At 29.9% G+C, this 22,286-nt stretch overlaps 1 protein-coding gene across 1 annotated transcript; it reads right to left on the reverse strand.

Annotated features, from left to right (window-relative positions):
- Positions 1–627: 627 nt before the first annotated feature.
- Positions 628–20,892, reverse strand: LOC107440353 (pancreatic triacylglycerol lipase). Its single transcript, XM_016053258.4, has 8 exons — positions 20,643–20,892; positions 17,075–17,343; positions 13,808–13,954; positions 11,276–11,384; positions 6,385–6,501; positions 4,206–4,295; positions 2,221–2,462; positions 628–826 (listed from the first exon to the last, which is right to left on the reverse strand). Exons 1-8 carry the CDS (start codon positions 20,719–20,721, stop codon positions 650–652), a joined length of 1,230 nt encoding a protein of 409 aa, XP_015908744.2. The 5' UTR covers positions 20,722–20,892; the 3' UTR covers positions 628–649.
- Positions 20,893–22,286: the final 1,394 nt, after the last annotated feature.

Here is a 22,286-nt window from a genome sequence, read left to right on the forward strand (position 1 = left end):
CCGTTTTTAAAAGCTATATTTGTTGAGTCACCTCAGCTAGATTTGGCATGTGACATTTTTAGCGGCAATCATTGGTCGATTTTCTAGCGTTGCCATTCGGGGAGTTGTAATGAGGCTTTTTTTGTCGCTGTGTAAGAGAAGTATATGTATAGATAATTGTGGAATTTATTAATGGAAGTGTTTAATATTTGTTATTAGAGTATTAATGGGTTTTTTTCTGAAAAATTTCATTTTAAAAATTAAATAAGATCCTAAAAAATAATTTTTTTATTTTTTTACAATAATACAGTTTTTGAAACTATGCAAATAAAGAAACAAAAAGATATAACGTGATTCATTTATTCGCAGAAATACTATGCAGTGATATACGATTGCATGATTTAATGCTTATATTAATGTATATTTCATTATTTTCCAGTTTTAAATCTCAAAATATTTGCATTGAAACTGAATGAATAAACTCAAAATAACTTATCAAATAAAAAACAAACTTTGAATTTGAATAATGAAGCATATAATTTAAAAATTATTATTTTTTAGTTAATTGAACTTGAGTTAAATGTTTGTATCAACAAGATTTAATTTGTGATAAACGAGTAAGCGTCAGATAAAAATAAATAATAAACAATAATTTTAAATACATATTTATTTAAGTAAAAATTTGAAAAATTTGAAAAGCTGAATAGAAGAAACTTCCGATCTTGGATAAAATATTTGTTAGTTTTTGAATACTTGAAATAGTCAGTGATAAGAAGGCTTCAATCATGACTAAAACAAATCCTTGTCTTTCAGTTTCCTTTTCTGGAATAAAGCATTCAGTGGTATTCTAAAAAATTGTAAAGTACGAATTAAAAGCTTCAAAATTCAAAATTTAAACAAAGTAATGAAATTTGCAAAAGAATTTTGTGTTTAATGTATTTTTTGGCGTAATAGTATTTTTGGGCGTTAGCACTTTTAGGCCTAAATGTAAGTTGTAAAATTAAGTGACAAATAAAGCAAAATAAATTAATGTTTAAAATTTCAGAAATAGCGCACTGTTAAAAAGTATTTTTGTGCCTATGTGTACAAATTTTTTTTTTTAACATAGTACGTTTTGAGCTTAGCTCCTCAATTTGAGATTTCGGGTAAGCGAGGTACTTAATTTCTCATATAGCTCAGTTCAGTTTTACAATATTATAATAGAAAAAATCTCTAAATTAGCCAGTCCATTATAAATAATATTTTTTAGAGTTTTTGAAAAGAATTGGGAAAAGACGATATAGTTTATGTAAATTAAGTAAGATTTCTAAGTAGGAATGAATTATCATAACTGGTTGATAGGATAATTAACCAGTTGTGTTAATTCATTTCATTTAACCATTGGAAAGATACGAATGTAATAAGGTAAAAGGTCTGATATTAAGATCATTATTTTTGAAATTCAGTGTTTATTTATGAAGAAAATAGAAGAGATTGTTTATCTTTGTATAGGTAAATTGAAGAACTATTGAAAAATGTTCATTAAATGGACATAAAACTCATCAAAAAATGGAGATCAAATGATTATAAACCTTTTTTCAAATATTTTAATCGAGATTTCTTTTTTTAATTTTAAAATTCCTCTATGTTTCAACTTTAAATACATGGAATTTTAAGAGTCGATTATTATTTGTTTCGGAGCTATTTTGACACATTTTTGCTCAATTCCGTTTTACAATGTAAGAGTTTTAAATAATAATTTCATGTATTACAAGTCTATTTCCTTACAAAAATGTATTTTAAAGCATGTAGTCACTTTTTTACAAAAATTATCTCCGATAGATTTTACATAAGTGATGGCATTTCTGGAAACGTCTGTAAAATGTAATCTGCATGGATCGTTTGTGTGTTTCTTAGATTAGATTGTCGAACATGTTGAAACGCAAAGTTGCAGAAAACTGTCGAATTCAACAGGATATCCATGAATCCGTAAGTATTATTTCGAATATTATTCGAATATATTCTGTTAATATTATTTTGAATATAGTAATTGTTGGAGATAATTAACTAAGAGGATATGCACATTCCAAGTATAAAATGAAAAATAAACGATATATGTCTTTTTTTCATACAACTTAACTAGAACCTAGCCTGAAGTATATAGAATGTAATTTATTTTAAATTAAAGTTTTGAGCTTTCAAAGAATTTCAGTTGGGCTGTAAATTGGAAGCTAATTATTTCTTTAAAAATTAAATACTTACGTGACAATATGGTGGTGACGCAGTAGTATATAAATAAAACTTTAGTTCATGACTTTCATTGTCTTGTATTTTCTTGGCATGAAATCCCATATAATCCATGATTGAGTTATTGCAATAACATTCTTTGTTATTATAATTTCTGTAGTTCTTGCAATTCGCAGCTGGAAATTTACATTTAGCAATCGAGGACTTGAAGTAATTTAATGATATTGTGTGAGCGCATGTCCTGGCGTCTATGACATCTGAATAAAATAGAGATTATTAAATATTTAGTTGATAGCTTATAAATAAATGCATAGTGTTTATATTTCTTACTGTACATATACTTAAAAAAAGGTTTAAAAAATAAAATTAAGGAAGACTGCTGAACTTTGAACCAATTTCGACTTTTTATTTTTTATGTGGAATGTAATACTTAAAGTAATTTATTACTTGGGAACAAATGAACAAATACTGTTATACACTACTGTGAAAAAAAATAATAAATTAGTGCAAGGTATAGCATTATGTTGTTCCTTGGAACACCTTATATTGTACATTGGACCTTGGATGCTTTCTTTTGGATCACAACAATCATGTTGTGGTTCTTAGCTTTGTTAGATGATAATTTCCTGTGAAATCTAAACTACATCGAATGAATGATAAACGTACAATCAAACAATACTTTACTGGAATATTTCATAAATTTATAGCCTTACTAAGAACGTAAAATTTTTTATATGTTGTGAATGGTAACATTCACTGGAAAATATATTTGTCCTAAATGGGCCAATGAAACTCGCTCTGCACGCAAGGTGCAACAAGCACACTCTCTTTCTGATTTTGTTAGGTCTAACAAGAATAAATAATATTTCTCCAAAAATTGATATTTTATCTGACAGGCATTGATGTTTTTTTACTTATTCAAATTAGTTTTGACCTAAAATGTAAGTATTGTAGTGTTTTACCTTCTAATCAAACTGAATGAGAAATGAAAAACTTAGCAACTAGAAAATTTACAAAAGTTACTAAGCATAGGCCTGAAAACCTTGAGATGGTTCACAACAGAGCAGATTGTACCTGCGGTTGCATTAAATTCTTCACTAAAGGACATAAATCTCTACACTGGTTCAAAGTATAACCCTCTTCCCAGTATATAAATAGAAACTATTACTATTAGTTTCATTTAATTTATTTTGAAGTCATATATAAAATACTGTGTTTAAGAAACCCATTACTGGTGGTTAGTCATCTAAAAGACAATGGTCCTAAAAGCTCTATGTAAAGGATAAACATTCTGGCTTGGTGATAAAAAGATTTCAGTGATAAGTCGTGTTTAGATTGACAATGCCACACTTTACACAGGTATAAACACTTCCTAAAAATTCTTTAAGAATCACGACACAATTGCTTATCAACTGCAATAATTTAAATTTATAAATGCATCCTCTCAAAATCTAGAATTAGGCATTAAAGTGAAATATTCAGTTATAGTAGGCTTAGCAATTATATCCTGTGCGCAATTTTATGTTTGATGTTTCGTATAATACTTCGACAAGTCGAGCACGCCTTTGCGAATTAAGTCAAGAATTTGCACCTTTCGTTTGGCAAAAGAGCTCTACAAGGGTACGTCTGAGCTTAAAGCGCTTCGAATAAATGGAAGCACTATTCATTCGTGTGGCCCCTCCCACAATTTTGACACAGATCTGAAGGAGAAGGAAATTTTTTACAAATACTCGTATTCATGGTGCTGCTCAGCTGTCAATCACAGGACTTTTGATTCCATAGATTTTAAGGGTACGTATATCGTATGAACTCGGTGGATCTTAGCGGATTCCGATTCTCCTACCACTCTGCTACAACGGCTTGCGTGTTTATGTTTAAATATTGTGAGTGATCTGATTTAATCATATGTATTGTAGTATACGAAAAGCAACAGTGGACCTTCGGGCTCCACAATAGATTTTATTCGCAACGAATTCAACGAGATTTACTTTTCAACTTACTGAAAATGGTGGTATCCCCACAACCTGGTTGTCTAGTTCCGCCATTGGGATAAAAATCCACATGCCCTATAGCTTCATACAAGCCGAATCCTAAAAATATAGATACAATATTCATTTTGAGATAAATTAATAATTTAAGAGGTTGGTAAAAATAAACAATAAATATATGTTTGACGAGAAAGAGGAACTTTATCATGCATTAATAAATACTTAAACTAAAGAAGAAAACAATAATATATATTTCTTTTTGCTGGCAGAAATAAGTCTGAGAGGGAGGTCTTAATATTATGACAAGTAAACGCTTGATTCCTTCATTACTTTTTTTCCCTCTATATTTGTAATTAAAAAAATAATTTCTTCTATTAAATAATAGTAAAAGAAGGAATTTTAAAATTGTTTTTATTAAATTTCATTCATTATGTTTTCATATTATTCAAGTTTTTTTTTATTATTTCTGAATAGCACCAAAAATATTAAAGGTGTAATTATGCCTATAATAAATTTTGAAAAATTTTAAATTTTTTTATTTATTACCAATAATAAATATTAAAAAAAAGCGAAAAAAATTCAATCATTTAAATTACTTCATAAACTTTCAGATTTTTTCCAATTATGCATTTTTCTTTTAATAGGGATCTTTAAAACTGAAATCAATTTTAGCTGTTACGCTGTGTTTTACTGCGTTTTTTCTAATTTGCTTTCATATCTGTGACTACAGAATCTTGCTTTCGAAATTTCAACCACTTATTTTTCAATGATATTTTAACATTTCTTAAGGTGGTAAAGATATTGCGCATATATCAACCACTAAAAAATCATCAATAAATTACATTCCTAACATAATTGTTTTAACTGAAAACAACTAAAAATGAAATAAAAAGTTTAAAAAGAGAAAGTAATTAGTGACTTACACCTAAAATGAAAAAAAGAAGAAAAAAAGAAGAAAAAACGTTGATAAAATCATTTTTGAAAGACTTGAGGAAAATTTTCATTGCTTTTCGATTTATACTGCCATGCAAAAGAAAAATCAACGTATGCGCAAAAAAAAAAAAGAAAAAAAAAAAAAAGAAAAGTCAAAATTGAGATTCTTATTTATTTGGCATTTTTATATGATAAACTGTATTTATATATACTGAATTTTTCTTCAAAAATAAATCTTGTTTCATCAATTTTAAAAAATCTATTTTAACTTTCATAGCATTAGTAATAGAAAAAAAATAGTTGTTAAGCTACTTTTCTCGAAATCTATCATGAAGTACTTACATTATTTTTTTTCAATTGCACAGCAGCATTATACAAAAGGTATGTGTCCAATTTTTTTTACTTTTAGGTCTCACGAACACATTCTTATACTATCAGTTTTAGTTCATTTTAAAATGCTGTTACTAATATCTTTATTTAAAAATTTTCCTATTTTTTAGCTACATATTACATCACAAGAACTAAGAAAGCAGGTTTGATTTCTTAAATCATTTTTTTCTTCAGTTAGTTTATCCGTTTTACCACGCTGAGTTCAAAACCAAAACTACAAATAATATTAGAAAGCAATAATGACCATAAAAAAAATAAAAATTATAATAAATTTTCAGAAAAACGGTATTCAGAGCAGAAATATATCCTTTTTTAATCTCATCACAATTAAATACCATCAGAATTGCACACTAATACCATTTTCTGGTTTGGAGATTTAAAATGTAACTCATACTTAAATTTGTATTATAATAACTTTTTCAAATTAAAAATTTTATAGATAATAAAGTGACATATTATTTGTAACGGACACTTGTTCACAATTTTAGAGCTTTGAAGCATCAGAAAGAGGGTGGATTGTTTATCGGTTGATACCATTTCTATTTTAAGGTTCTTTTAATTTCTTTTTAAGAAAAGCGAGAGATTGCGCTGATTGGAGATATTGAATTGCGGCCTATACTTTAGTTTTATTTAAGAAACTATTTTAACTTTAAAAAAACTGTGAAATTACGAAATTTCGTTTTATCACTAGGAACAGATAAATACTTGTGCATAATTCTAGAGCTTTGGAACATGGGAAAGTGGGGAGTGGGAGAATCGATATAGAGACTACATTTTTTTAAATTTAATAAAAAGATCTTTGGTTTATATAAAATATTTTTTTGTGTGATTAAAGTGCACTAAAAAGTATTTTAGAGAACAATAATACCTTGAGCAATATTGCTTCCGCCATTTGTATGTATTATATCTACAAATTTGGCGTCAGTTTTATCTAATCGCACCTCATCCGAGGCGTGTTGAAAAAATGGGCCTGCAGGATCTAAGCCTGGAAAAAAAGAAGAAATGATACAATTATAAAAAATCTCGAAAATCACTTTAGTAAATACAGTAAGCTCCGTCGTGCTCAATGTTTTGAGCGATCGACTTATCGGTGCATTTTGTTTCAGGGTGCAAAAACTATAAGATTTAAAACCCTTAAAATTACAGTCCGTGGCCAAATTATTAGACGCACTATATGATTCTATGTAAAATCTTAATTATCAGGTGATAATATACAGCTTTATTGTTTTTTACGCGACTGAAACCGGTTTGCAATTGTTTACGTTCGTTTATTAATTGGTTAAATTAAGTCCAGGTATAATATAAATTCAATGATTGGATAAATTAGACGATATATTATATAAATATAGAATATTAATTATATCATGCATTATATTAGTATATTATAATAATTCGACCAAATTACTAGACGCACTGCAGTTTCTTAACAATGACATGTTTTGCACCAGTTTATATGCAATACTTTTATATTCAAACATAATGGAAGAATTTACCCCGACCCGCCCTTATTTAGGGCATACGGGTAAATGTTTATTAAAATCAAAAAAAAATATCCAGAGAACAGTAGAAACATAAATTACATAAAATACACATCAGACATGGCAACAGCCCATGAACATGGCGGGCGTAGAACAGCTAAAATCATGTAAGGTGCTAAACATTAAAACAGCAATATATTAAAAGTGTCAATTAAAAGAATAATTTAAAAGAGCAATTTAAAAGATAAACGTGCAAAAATTACAAGAGAACAATATTGTAAAACAATTAAAAGCATTACTATTAAAACCAATTAAATAGTACAAAAGTAAGTAACAATAAAATTGGAGCAAGTAAAAGAAGAATAGTTTATAAAAGACATAGAAAAAAAAAATGAGACACCCAAGCTGGAAGGAACAAGTTCCGAGACATTAAAGACCGTCCCCCAATACATCCTCTAAAGTTTGTTTAATAATCTTTTTTATGATATTTCTACAAGTCAGGTTAGCATAGCATTGATGTTGGCCAATATTATTAAAGTTATTGCCCCGGATTGTCTGGAATTGAGAACAATTTATTAACAAGTGATCAATAGATTGATATTCACCACAGTAATTGCATTCTGGAGTTTTGTGGAATAATTTTCAACATTATTCAATCCTATTACATATATTCAAACATAAATGTAATAGGTTTTTATGCGGGAGATTTTTTATATACTTCCTATTTGTATTTATTTTTAATGTATTGCATTACAATGTTAACCAATTAATACACGAACCTAAACAAGTGCAAACCGGTTTCAGTCTTGTAAAAATGATAAAGTTGTATAGTATTGCATGATAATTGAGATTTTACATAGAACCTTCAGTGAGTCTAATAATTTGGCCAGGGACTTCACGCAGGTATAAAGAAATTAGGAGGACAATTCGGAAGGTATGGGAGGACAATTAAATAATAAAACATGACGTAATTAACTTTTAAATTGGTAGTAAAAAATACCACTCGGGTCTCTCTACAGGCAGCTGGAACGCAACTAAAGCTAAACTCAGTGGCTCGACAGCCCATAGAGGGCCAAGGCCTACTGTGTCCATCTCAGTTTTCTTACCCTTGGGCTCTGGGGTGCAGGAGCAGATGTTCCGGTCAGGTGGTCAGCCGAACGCGAAACCCCCAGTGTTTAGTTCCCAAGAATGCTTGGTACTCATTTATCGACACACTGAAGGGATGAAAGGCTGAGTCAACCTTGCCCGACCCGAGGATCGAACCCAGTACCTGTGGCACGGGAGAGTGAAGCGCTACCGCTCAGCCACTGGGCGTCCTGGAACGCAATTACAGGCTTGTAATTTGGTGTGTTGAAGGGGTAAATTTGTTTATAAACTTAACACAAGTTTTTTGTTTTGAAATTCTGATTTGTTCAAAGGTAAATGAAATTTTTAACGTTTTTTCATGCGACTTTTTCTCACTTTTTTCTTTACGTTACATTTTGTTTTCATGGAAACTATTAGACTTAGAAACTTAGAAGGTGAGTAAAAAAGTGCATAAGGAGTACGATAGAATAAAAAATAAAAGTAAGATCTGATTATTAGCTCGAAAATTTTCATCTGAGTGTTGTAAAAAATTCATACAAGCTAATTTATTGCCCACTGAAGTGCAACTACAGAGTTAAAATTTGACGGGCTGAAAAGACCGTTTTCATTTATAGCCTAAAGCGTGTTTTCTTTTTCGAAATTCCAATTAATACAAATTTTATTTCAATTTTAAATGCTTTTTCGGAATACTTTTTCGCTTTTCTTGTTTTAAATGAAGATTTTTATCCACTATTGTAGAAAAATATTTATTTCTTACTCACGATCATTTCATGAGCTCGCGAAAGACTGATATCAAAAATGATGAAAATAATGAATAAGTGAAATAATAATAAAAAAACTAAGCGAAAGAGAGTAGATACTGCCGGATTTAAATTTTATCATTCAAAATCGAAATTTTTGAAAATTTAAAAGGCAATATAAGGATATCGTTATCTATTGTGAACAAAGAAAAATTACTTCGCATTTCTTATTTTTTATTGTGTCACTATTCTTACTAAGCTTATTACTCCTATTCATAAGTTTAAATACACAATGACGGCGGAATAAAACTAAATTTGGTAGACTTGTTTATACAACTAAAGATGATGTCTATTTAAATTTCGCGCTTCGTGCATAAGTTTTGCGCTAGTAGCTCCACTGTGAACATACAAATCAGGGTTGCTTTAAACACGCGTTCTACAGTTTGTAAGAGTTATTTTTGGTTAAATTTCGACATAGAGAGTTGATGTTAGTCAAGAATGCCTTTAAGAAGACGAAGAAGCCATTATCAACAGCTCAATGACTTTGAACGTGGTCGTGTAATAGGTCTGCGAGAAGATGGATCTCCTCTCCCCGAAGGACTGTGGAGAAACGTATTCATTGTGCATGAAATTATAACAGTCGTTGAACAGCTAACCCAATTTTGGATTTACGACTACCAATGTTCCTTTTAAGTCTCGTAGCCTTGTAATTTTGAACCAAATCTAGAAGACAATGGAACTTCTGGATCAAGTATTAAGAGAAATTTGCCACCATCGAGGGCTTTTTGATGGAACTAACCCGTATTTGCGTAGCATGGATAGGAAAATCACAGTTGGCCTGACTGCAAGGAGACTCTAACCCATTATCCGTCTACTACTGAGGATATTTTGCGTCAGCATTGTGGTCGGTGTGAGCTGGGTGCAGAATTCGTATCTATCAGCCATCGCTGAGATTCGAACCCGGTTCACCTCATTGGAACGCTCTATTCCCGGAGATGAACAACTCGCTGTACATGATTATTGGCAGAAGTGGTCAAGGGAAGGTATTTCTTCAAGAAGATCTGGATGGGCACGCAGCATTACTTAGAGGGAAGGCTGCCATGTAGGGCATATGGTATGGCACACCACACTGCATATGCTTCAGAAATTTGAACTACAGTTGCCACTGCAGTGGCACAACGAATTGTAACAAATCGACAAATTCAAGTACAACTCCGCACGAGACTCCCTGTATCTTACATCCACTTACTCGGAAAGACTGCCGTTTACAACGTGAGTGGTTAGAGCTCACTGCTGGACAAAGTAGAAATCTACTGCGTTTCCTGATGAAATTCGGTTCCGTCTTGGTGCCAGTGATAGCCGTATATTGGTTTGAAGGAGGTCAGGTAAGAGCCGGTTGCCGACCTGTCTCTGACCTAGACACACTGGACCTACGCCTGGACTTATGATCTGGGAAGTAATTTCCCATGACAGCAGGAGCACTCTCTTTGTTATTCCACGTAACTTGACTGCAAATTTGTACTTCAACCTGGTGATTCAACCTGTTCTTTTGCCATTCATGTTCAGCATTCAAGGGTGTATTTTCCAGCAGGATAATTCTCGCTCTTATACTGCTGTTGTAACTCAACAAGCTCTACAGAATGTTGACATGTTTCCTCGGCATGCTAGATCACCAAATCTTTCACCAATCTAGCACGCATGGGACATCACTGGACGACAAATTAAGCGTCATCGACAGCCAACATCAACTATCCCTGCATTTACTGACCAAGTGCAACTGGCATGGAACTCCATCTCACAAAATGATATACGTCATCTGTATGTCACAATGCATGCCCTTTGCACGCTTGCAATCAAAATTCTTATGATTACACCGGTTATTAATATACCAGTATTTCACATTTGAAATGATTTTTTATCTTCATTGCATTAACCTGTGACCTTGAAACTTCAATCAGTTACATATGTTGCTCAGATAAACACATTGTCGAAATTTCATTATTCTACAATAACTTTTTCTTGGAGTTGGGATTTTTTTTACATTAGTGTAGTTTGGCTCTAAGTATGGTTGCTTATTTTTCAAATACAAATATTCGTTCATTTTGTTATGATTAACCTATTAACAAAATATTCTGATATAAGCTTATAATAACTTTATATCTTATAAATAAAAAATGTTTCTTTATCCTTATTTTCTGAAAAATCGACATTTTCTTTTTTAAATGAAATAAAGATGAATGCGAGGTAAAGTGTCGGTAAGTTGAGCGAGCAGGGGGTTATATATTAAAAACAAGCAAATCCACACAGATAAACATTTTGCTGAAAGAAACTACTTAATTTTTGAAATTGACTAGTTTTTTTTCAAGCTAGCTAGTTCTTACTTATTAGTTTAGGGTATGAAAAAAATTTGAATTCTTTAATATTGAAACTAAATATGAGTTTCAGTCAAAGTTACCTGTTATTCTGCCTATTTTATTTAATCTTTCTCCAATCCATCCAGCTATATGAGCACCTAAGCTATGTCCGATGATATGAACGCTTTCATATGCGATGCCTTTATTTTTCTGCAGATAAACATGCAATTAATTTTAAGAATCTAGAATGTAATATAATAAGAATATTTATTTATAACTATAATTTTTTGCAATGTTAATTAAAGTGTCTGTTGTCGTTATACAGATTTTACCTACTGTAAGATTAATTTTAATGTTGCAATTTTAATGTATCACAAAACGCCAACAAGGTTTGTAAAAGATTTGCAAATAAGCCATGCATGATGAAACAATGTTAAATTTAATTATGCTGGTTATGCGCAATGAAGCTTGCATTAAGCTTGCATAAACAGCTTTTTTTATTTCGAGATTAAATCCAAAAACACTGCAAATCATTAGTAAAAAAAATTTGTGTCTTGAGAAGCTTAGCATGCAAAGGAAAAAGAGTTCAAAAACAAGGTTTTCATTAAAAGCTAAAGAATTATGTATTTTTTGCAAAGATTTATGTGTGCCTTTATACTGTCTGTAAAAAAAGAATATTTGCAGTGAAACAAACCTGCTTTGTATAAATAATGACTTACAAGTCAACCTTATAAGTGTCAATCAAAAGAAATCGTAAATACAATGTTTGAAATATAATTATGCGGCATGTAAAAGATCCCTTATTGGCTCCTAGCTAAATTAAATTCCTAGTGCACTTTAGCATCCAAATAGAGTCTCGGTGCTGCCATCTAGTGTGGCAGAAACTAGACGTCCAAATTAACATGGCCAACGGTATCTCACCCATTGTGGTGGTCCTGAAAGAGTGGATGCCATTTCTGGAGAACGCACTAGGTCTGCTCAGCGGGAAGACTGATTGTGCAGCTCATAGGAAATTAAAAAAAATGTTTGAAATAAGGTTGTTTATTATGTGCTTGTTATGAGTTGTGCCCTTTGAACCATGAATATTCTAGTCTAGTACTTAAGAATTTGACTTATCGTTCAGGGCATTTGTTTTGCATAATTCTTTTATTAATAATGTCTGTTTGCGAGTTAATAAAAAATCTTCACACTATTTCATTGTCACCCTAGAAGTTTAATTAAAATTTAGAATGAATTGCTAAATATGCTTAAGTTGTGACTTTTGTACCATGAAGAATCTAGAGTAGTACTTAAAGACTCAATTAATTGTTCAGGGTGTTTGTTTTGCTTGAAAATTGAACGCAGGTTTATATCTGGTCATGTATATTTCATGTATGAAGGCATTCTTAACCACAAATGGCAGTTAGCAAGGTTTAGGACAGAATGGATTAATCCAAGGTTTAAATCCTGGTTTAAACCGTCCTGTCCAAAACCACTTTGTCCAAAACTGTCTTAAACTGTCCAAAACCCTTTTGCTCAAATTATGTCACAATTTTATCAGAACAATATTTAAGAGGTAATATAAACATAGAACTAATAACATATTGATAATTAAATCTACTACAGAATATTTGTTTTCAAAAGTATAATGTTTTATTAATATTGTTTGACTCTTCAATTTAAACATTAAACAAAGGAAGATTAATCAGTAATCAAGTTCAATTGGTCCTCTCATTCAATAGTACATAACTGAAGTTGGACCTTGCCATACAGGTTAAGCTATTAGGGACTAAGTGCTTGGTTAGTCATAAACAGGTTTATTTATCTATAGTACTATTCAAGAATACTGTTATTTCATTCATGTTCAATTCTTTTAGCATAGTGGTGATACATCACCAGTGTCAGTAACTGAAACTGATGTTATGCCCTTCAAAACTGTTAATAAATTTTTCAGTTATTTTGTATTTTCAATTTAAACTAATATATTTATATTTAAAAACAATTTTTTTAAAGCATAGTTGTCTTTTTTATCATCCTGTGATGCGGAAATTATATCATTTTTTGAAAAAAATAACGTGAAAAATAAAAGGTTAATTCTTAAAAAAATTTAGTATTTTTTTAAAAAATTATTTTAAATATTGCATTATTTATCCTTATGCAAAAACATTATTTATCAGCATTAAAAGCATATTTATATTTAAAGGATTAGGTATTCACTTTTGTTGTTCAATGAATTATGGAGCTTAAAAAATTATAAACCTTTTCCTATTATATTATATTATTTTCTTTTGATAAGTAAGAGTAAATTGTATAAAAAATATCAAATATTTATTGATGCATGTAATTATTATGTGTACAATGGTTACACCTATAAAATTTTTACCTTCTACCAAAGTTCAAAGTTTTGGACACTTTTAAACAGTTTAGGACAGTTTTACCCAGTTTAGGACAGTTTTTTCTAGTTTAAGACAGTAAAACCCACGTGTCCTGTCCAAAACCAATTTAGGACGTCCAAAACCCCAACCCTGCCACAAATATTACTTAATTAGTGGTTTTTGATCTAAAATTAATTAGTTTGATATTTTGTAATGTAATTCAAATAAATGGCATAACAAAATAACATTTAAAATGCTTTATGAATTTAAATGACTCACTTTTATAATTTCTAAAAGTTGAGTTACATAAACAGCAACAGCTCTCCCGTTTGCAACAGCTTGTACGTACGGATAATTATCGTCTTTTGTCCAGTCAATTATAATCACATTGTAGGCACTTTCTTTCAGCAATTCATCTTTTATTCTCTGCAAGTCAATAACAAAAAGTGAATTTACAAATAATTAGAAAAGGCTAAAAGAAAATGGGGTAAAGCAAAAATTAAGCAAAAATAAATAGGTATTAATCAATACTACACAAGAATGCAGAAAACTGAAATTCGCATGAGCCAAATTGAAAAAAAAAAAATCATTATTTATTACTTGCCCGTCCCGGCTACTTAACGTTATTATGTCTAGCAAAGCATATTTTTAGCAGTTCAACTAATCAAAATAAAGATTAACTACACTCAGTGATATCCAGCATCAAAACTGATGCTAAGGATTATACTGGGGAGTATTTATACGAATATTTAATCTTGTATGATTCGGGAGGGGGGATTTCAAATCTTTAATTAGTTTTGCTCCTAAAGCTACTGGTATTTTTCTGGAATGACATTTTAAGTCTATTTCTGTCGTAATTTACAGGATTTAAAGCGTTATATATAATAGGGGATCACGTAAATGTTGCGACAAAATTTTAGAGAAACACGGCGCTGCTTCCTTATTACAATTCCTTATTTCCTTCTTACAATTCCTTCTTACTGCTTCCTTAAACAATTCGTAATAGTTAAGAGGCCTCAATGGCGTATGGTAGCATTTCTTGACATTGCTTCGTATGTAATTTTAATACTGATGTGTCTTAACTCTTTGTCTTGAGTTTGACTCTACATTTATGTGTCCCTCTGTTACATGTAGCGTTTTAAACTTGTATATTTCGGCAAAAATTAGACTAAAAATGTGAAACTGATTGCAGATATTAAAATAAATTGTTCCTCAGTGTTATCGATAGCTGTTTACAGATGATATGAAACGGGGGTGCCATCTCCTCTGCAGAGGATCAAATTTGTGATGGTATGTCTTCGGATCATCCGCAGGGATGTTTTCCGTACCGTTGCCAATAGCCTACTAAGTAGCTCTAGTGCGACGTAAATAAACTACAGCTACGAGTTAATAGATAATAATCTATATTGATGATAATGAAATAACTTTTGGTTGAAATTGCAACTTGCACTCGCTGTTTAAATATAGGAATCTTCCACAAATGGTTGATTCTGGAATAACAAGAGACACACATACCTAGACATACGAATTTTTTCTTTTAATATTATAGATATGCTAATAAAATACTACTTTAAATATTCAGAACAAAACTAATGGCTATAACTGTATAGGGAAATAGAATAATCCAAAAATCAAAAATTAACAGTATGGTTGGAAAGCAAATGGCGGGTTACGAGAATGGGTCTAGCTTGTTTTAACTGACGCTGCCTTTTTAAGCAAATTGATTGATTGTAAAAGATTTGGGTATTTTTTTTGAGGGGGGGGATTTTTTTGGGTATTCAAAAACTACCTTTACTAGACCTTCACATAAACACGAGAGAATATCGATCGAATACGATGCGATTTGGATTTCAGATAATTTCTTCAAGAGAGTTACTATGTTCAGTTTAAAATTAAAGCTTTGCTTTGCATTTTTTAAAATTATTTTTATTGAAAAAGAGCTTTGAAAAACCTTTTCAAATGTTTTTAAGGGTCTGATTAGATTTTTATTTTCCTTTCTTCCCTAAACTTCATCTATTATTATCCTCCTTTAGATAAGAAAGGACAGCCTTATGACATATAACACATATCTTGATAAAAGTATCTAGTATTGATATCAAATTTTTTAAAAGCTAATTAATATTTAACAAAAATACTTAATAAAACTTTTTCTAAGTATATTTTATAGGTTGAATATTTATTATTTGATTTCATAGCAAGTAAATAAAAATTTGCGACATTATTTGGTTAAAAAATTGGATATGAAATCGAAGTATTAAAGAAATATTTTTTAAATAAGAAGAGCTGTGTAAAACTTTTATTTTTATTTTCAGACCTTCCTAAAAGTTGTTCCATTTAAAAGTGTTCTCAAAAATTTCTTTATCAAGAAAAATAAGTTAAAAAATACCTTTAGTTTGAACGTCTTAAACCAGAGTAAAGCTCTAATTTTTAACTGAGTTACTAATTGTTAGTTAATTAATTTTAATAAATAGTCTAATTTTTAACTAGACTGACTTTCTGAAGAAGTTGTCTAAAATTCTAAACTTACAATTAGCTTTAATATTTAAAAAATAACTCATAAAACCATCGATTTGGCGATCTTTTTCCATTCTGACGAAACATATTAAACTTTATGTATAATTCTTTTTTTTGCATATTTCAATGAGTCTAAACAATGCAATATTAGAGTAACTTCTCATATAATTAAAAAAAAAATTAGCCACAAACACTTTTCCCTAAACTGAGAGTTTCTCTTTATATTGACACTTTGCTCCATTATAGTCCGTTTACCAAAGGAAATCCTCCAACCACAGAGACTATGGTAGTCTCCTGTTATGGAAATAAGAAAAAGCACATATTAGAGAGGAGTGCTTTCGATACTCTTCTTATCAAACCATATTAAAATTTGCCTAAAATGCTAACTCAACGTTCCTACTTGAAAGAGTTTAACCTCGTACATATAATTATTGATAGTGCTCTAGAACATGGTCCCCAATCTCCAATTCGCGGACCGGTACCGGTCTGTAGTTTAAATGGTACTAGGTAGCCCAAAGAACATTAAATTATTTAAAAAATTTTTCCTGTGGTATATTTCTTTCGGGTTTGTACAACTTTCCAAGAACGAGAGGTGGACTTCACTTGATGTAGCATTAATACAGCGCATTTAATTGTACTTTATTTTAAAGACACATTTAAATACAATTAAATTAAAATTATAAAATCAAAGTAATCTAAAATATAAATATTCAATGCCTTCACCTCATCGATCCGCGGTAAAAATGTCAAACATTGACTGGTCCTCTGTGATGAAAAAGTTGGAGAGCATATTGACCAGTGGCAAGTGCAGTTCTTTAGAAATAGACAAACTATACTCAATAAGAAACTTAACATAACAAAAATAACTATAACGAACTTACAAAAGTTCTGAAAAACAGCACATTAATGGCTTAAAATGCAATTTCATTAGACCACAGAACCCTTGTAAAGCAACCTTAATAATTGGGCGACGCGTCTAATGTTAGGCGACATGGACTATTTGCTAAATTTTAAAACTAAATATATACTTACATAAAACTCCAGAGTGTCATTTAAGGTTGTGTTAAAACCGGGGATGATTAATTTGGTCGGTAAACTTCCATCAAATGGCGATGTTGCTATTGAGTCATTTGTTATTCCAATAAAAAAGCTTTCATTCCGGTTCAGCTGTGTAAACAATAAGTACCGAATGCTCAAGTTACCTTCTGGCACTTTACAACTTGGACGGTATAAGCCGTCGGTAAAGGGAGGGTCGCAACTGAAACATCCGATATCATCAAAACATTTTTCCTCGGATGCAACTGAAAGCATAACTTTTATGAGTTTTTCTATTCTAAAATTATTTATTATTTGATATAATAATATCATAAATGTAATCGCTTACAATTTTTGGGTTTTAGCCAATATAATGAGAAGCCACATGTCTTAAAGGTTCAGAAAAGTTAAGCGTTCTTGTTAAAAAAAGGGCAATTTTCCTGTGTAGATAAAATTTTTGTCTTTTGTTTTGCTATTCGCGATCGCAACGAACTATAGGGGGCGTTGTTGTATGAGACGCATACCTGCGATTTCTATATGAACCGTCATTCAGTTACTCTGGAGACGTCGTTAATGTAGCGTGTAGCATTGCAACGTTCCTTCTTTGATGTGGCTTATTAAATTTAAAAAAGAAAAATGCTTGATCTTCTTTCTTGTACAACCGAAAACAAAATGGTATCTCTTTTTATTAGAGAAGGAACATCCAAAACACATCGGAAAAATATTTGTACATTAACAGAAAAAAATATGTATATTCTTATAAGAGTTAAAACCTAATGCCCGAGAAATAGTATTACTAAATTTAATGATATAACATGAAAGGCCCATTTAAACTTTACATTCTATAGTTTTAAGAATCATATTAGTTCAAAAATTAAAATGAACAAAAAGTATACATAAGCCTCATAATTTTATGAAATTTAATTTTGTAAACAACGTTTTTTGACAACAATTTTTATCAAAAAATTTCAAGTTTCAATAAAAATCATTATTTAGAAACTAAGAAACGTAAAATAAAGAATGCTGACGAAACAAAAACAAAAAAACAATTCTTTTTTGTCGCCATTTTTAGTGCTACGAATATTCGTCTTTGGGATTTGCCAAAAACAAAACAAGATGCAATTTTATTTTTTCAGGAGGGAAATATTTTACCGAAAAAACGAAAATGTACCAATTCCCACAACATAGAAGAGAACCATAGAAGAGAAACATGTAGAGAACCATCATCAAATGAAAAAAAAATATTTACAAGCAAATTTTTTATTGTAAAAATCATTGCACTTACCTGATTTATGATTCCCGGAGAATTCCAAAATGATAAGTTCCTTGTTTGAAAACTTTATTCTCAAATAATAGATACATAGTTTATACCTTCATTACTTTTAGATAACATACTACACAGCAAAATTTTATAATTGATATGAATTTGAATATGTAGCTAAAAACAGAATAGCTGAATTCTAGTTGAACTTATTCTTTCAAAATTAAAAAAAACTTACCAAGAAAACGATTTAAATTAATTAAGAATCAGCACAAATGGCACTATTTCAAGTAACTTGGATAATTTTTTATTGTTTTCCGAATTATATGGATACAGAAATATATACTATTCTATAACGAAGAAGAATATGCTATAACTATTACAATTCTGTATGTTCTGAATTCATATTTATTCACTGGAATGACGAAAGCAATGTTGACTTCACTTTAATTCGTAATGAATTGAAGACAGAAGAAATGCATTTTACCTTAATACACACATCTGTAACAGTATCCGAAATCGGAAGTCATCAGTTGCAAGTTTGTTGATAATAGAAATTAAAAATTATTGAGGAATTTTTCTTCAAATGTTTGGCGTGTTCTGTTCCTGAAAGATTTACTAATATTCTGGAGATTTTTTTCAAGTTCTTCGGCTTTTTCCTTAGGGAAATTTTGTTTCTTATTTGCTGCTAAAAAATGGCGTCTGATTCAGTCAATGACTTTGATGGAACTAAATGAAAACGTGATAAATTAATGTCCGATATTTACAGGCTCCCGCTAGACGGCGTACTCGAGCGTTGCGATCGCGAATATTATTATTATTTGTTATATTGTTATTGTAATGAAATCATGAAAAAAAGATACTAGAATTAGGGTTAACATATAAATGTTAAAATATACAAAATGAAATTATAATTATAAACATATTTTTAGAAACCAAAACTGGGTTAGCAAAAATTTTTTATTTTGATTTCGTTTTTATTTATTAATACTTTTAGTTTCTCTTAAGTATTAATTAATTTTAATTTGTTAATTGCTGCCAGAAAGAAGGAAAATTAAAAATTAATAAGTTATTCCGAAATACCACATGAATTATAGGTATTTTATTTATTTATAAACGAAGAATAATTCTTAGTAACATTGTTTATGCATCTTTTTTGCGGTTTTTAACTAAATGACTCATTTTAGTTTCAGACCTTTTTAGAGCTAAAAGTCATATTGCTTAATTTTTATAATGAATTATCATGATAAGCATAGTAATTGTAGCTTATGTCATTAAGCTTCTTAGAAATATATTCTTTATCTGGAAAATCTATAAAAAAAGTGCCGCTTCAATCCAATGAATCAGAATAAATGTAATTGATTGCTTGTATTGATTTATATTTCCCAATTATTTAGTAAAAGTGTCATATTCTTATAAAGTTTATTCAATATGACTTATTTTCGTTTTAAAAAGTCACCTTATTTAGAGATGAAAAGCGATATTCAGTAAAACTATTAGAAAATGTTGCAATCAACCTGTCGAACATTAACTTTGAATCGAGTATAGTTATTTAGCTAGAAATTTTCAGATTTGGTAAAAATTATAAATGAGTGAGACTAAATTAAAAAGTTTCTCTGATAATTATTATACTCTACGAACAAAATAAGGTGTGATTACAAGATATTATGAACAGCCGTTACAAGTGATCACGATTTACTGTTAACAACTAACTATGAACTATTATTATGAATAATTATAATCTAATAACATTAAGTAACCATAATCAATAATCATGCAATTATCAATAATCATGCTTTACTGCTGAAAATAATCATGATATATTATACAAGTAAGTACAGTACATGTACTATAGTACAGTGTAAATAGACCGATTGTTAGGACACGGATCTTAGTAGATGACTGAAATCTAGCATCACTGGCTGCGTTCAGTGTGCGGATTGGTGACTACGTTTATCAGCCAGCAAAGGGTCCGAGGGTGTGTGGAATCGGTCCTCGTTAAACTGTTTTACCATAAAGTACTCGACTTCACGCGCATATCGTCAGGCTACCAAAGTGGAGGAATCATTCTTAGCTAGAGGATCAAAATTGTGATGATATGTATTCGAATCATCAATAGGGATTTTTCCTAAACTCTAACTCTAGGACTCGCAGCTCTAGTTTGGCGTAAGTAAACTATTATTGCTACTACTATTGCAAATAATCTCGATTACTTACAGGCAAAACATTTTTAATGAACTATAGAAAAAAGAAACCTTATTTCGAAAAAAAAAAAAATTTCTATTAAGCAAATCTTTTACTTACCACCTTGAATTGAATATAAATTATAAATTGTTAAAAGGATCCGTAAAATACTTCTTTTCGAAGGAAACGTAATAAACATACTTGAACTTGATAGATTACGGAGTAATTTATTCAGTGAACATATAAAATGATTTACTTAAATGATTTCAAGAGAGCAGTGTAATTTTCTTCATTTAAGCAACTTGTAAAATTTATGTAAATGACTTGAAAGTGAACATCAATAAGCCTTCAATCTTGGAAAGAACAAGAGGAACAAAAAGAAAGAACAAAGTTTAAATAGTCTGTCACCTTTCACAACAAAGCAATATTTTTCCATACACTGAAAAAATTATCGCTAATTCATGTTTATGGCAGTTAATCACAAAATGTGAAAGTCATGCTTGTAGCGAAAATATTTAAATACTATGCACTATTTAACCAATCAGAACCGTCAATAAATATAACTACCTTTCTGCGTGCCATTATAAAACAGATAAGGAAGACAAAAAGTTATTCTTTAATTTCTATGAATTTGCAAAAATTTTTGCATATGAATTTCTAAACAGTGTTTACGGATGCGTCTGGACGTGAAAATTTTTAGATAATAGCTGAATGATTATAACAAAATTATAATAAATGATAGAGAAAATAATAATAGATATATAAAATTGAATAGTGACAGGGCTAGAAATGAGATATTAGATCTAATTTAGTTTTGAATTAAGATTGTATGAAAATCTACAACATTTTATTTGGATAAGGATTTACAATATGTTTGATTTCACAGCATAAATAAATAAAATAACGTTAAGTTTCAAAAAAAAAATATTGTCAAAACTACCAGAATATGATAAAATATACAGTGCTTCTGGCTCTATGGGAACATTAATAAAAACTCGGTAATTTTTCCAGAAGCGCTTTGGTATTAATTTTGGTAAAATTAACAATAAAATATGGTTTCATAATGTGTGATAAAATTTGGTAAATATTGTAAGATTTGGTTATTTTATACCAAATCTACTACAAATCTTACCCGACATACAAATCTTTTATTCGGTCAAATTTTCTTTTCAGATTTGTACTTTTTATTAAATATAAGGTAATAAAAGCTATAATTTTGAAAACGAAAATTTCTAATAAACTGTTATCATTTGAACAGAAAAATTTTCAAATAAATGGTTTAAATACCATATATTTTGCTTTTATTAACCAAAAGTATAATTTTTTTTACCAGAAATGAACGAGAATATAGTCTGTGCACGAAAATAGTTATCTGCTGTGTAAAACAAATTCCTGATCAAATTCCAGAAAAAATACTGGCACCCTATGGGTGGCATTCGTAAAATTTATTTTTACCCTAAAATTTGATAGCGTAATTTTTACAGTGATATTGGTTTAATTACAGTGATATAGTGGTTTTACAGTAAGTATTAATGTAAAAATTATGGCATAACATATTATTTTCCATAAAATTTTACGGTAAGAAGTATGGTAGCGGCGTCACTTTTGATTGTAATTTGATCCGGAATTCTTCCCAACTTAGTTTTAATATTATTAAACAAAAACTTCATAAAACTAAGTACAGAACATAATAATGGTCAATATTTTAACATAAATAGAAGAAAATTTAAATTCATGAAATCTTATAGCATATTGGATCAAGGC

The sequence above is a fragment of the Parasteatoda tepidariorum genome, chromosome 4, assembly GCF_982258835.1.
Source record: "Parasteatoda tepidariorum strain Cologne lab strain chromosome 4, Ptep-v5.0, whole genome shotgun sequence".
NCBI classification, from domain to species: Eukaryota; Metazoa; Arthropoda; class Arachnida; order Araneae; family Theridiidae; genus Parasteatoda; species Parasteatoda tepidariorum.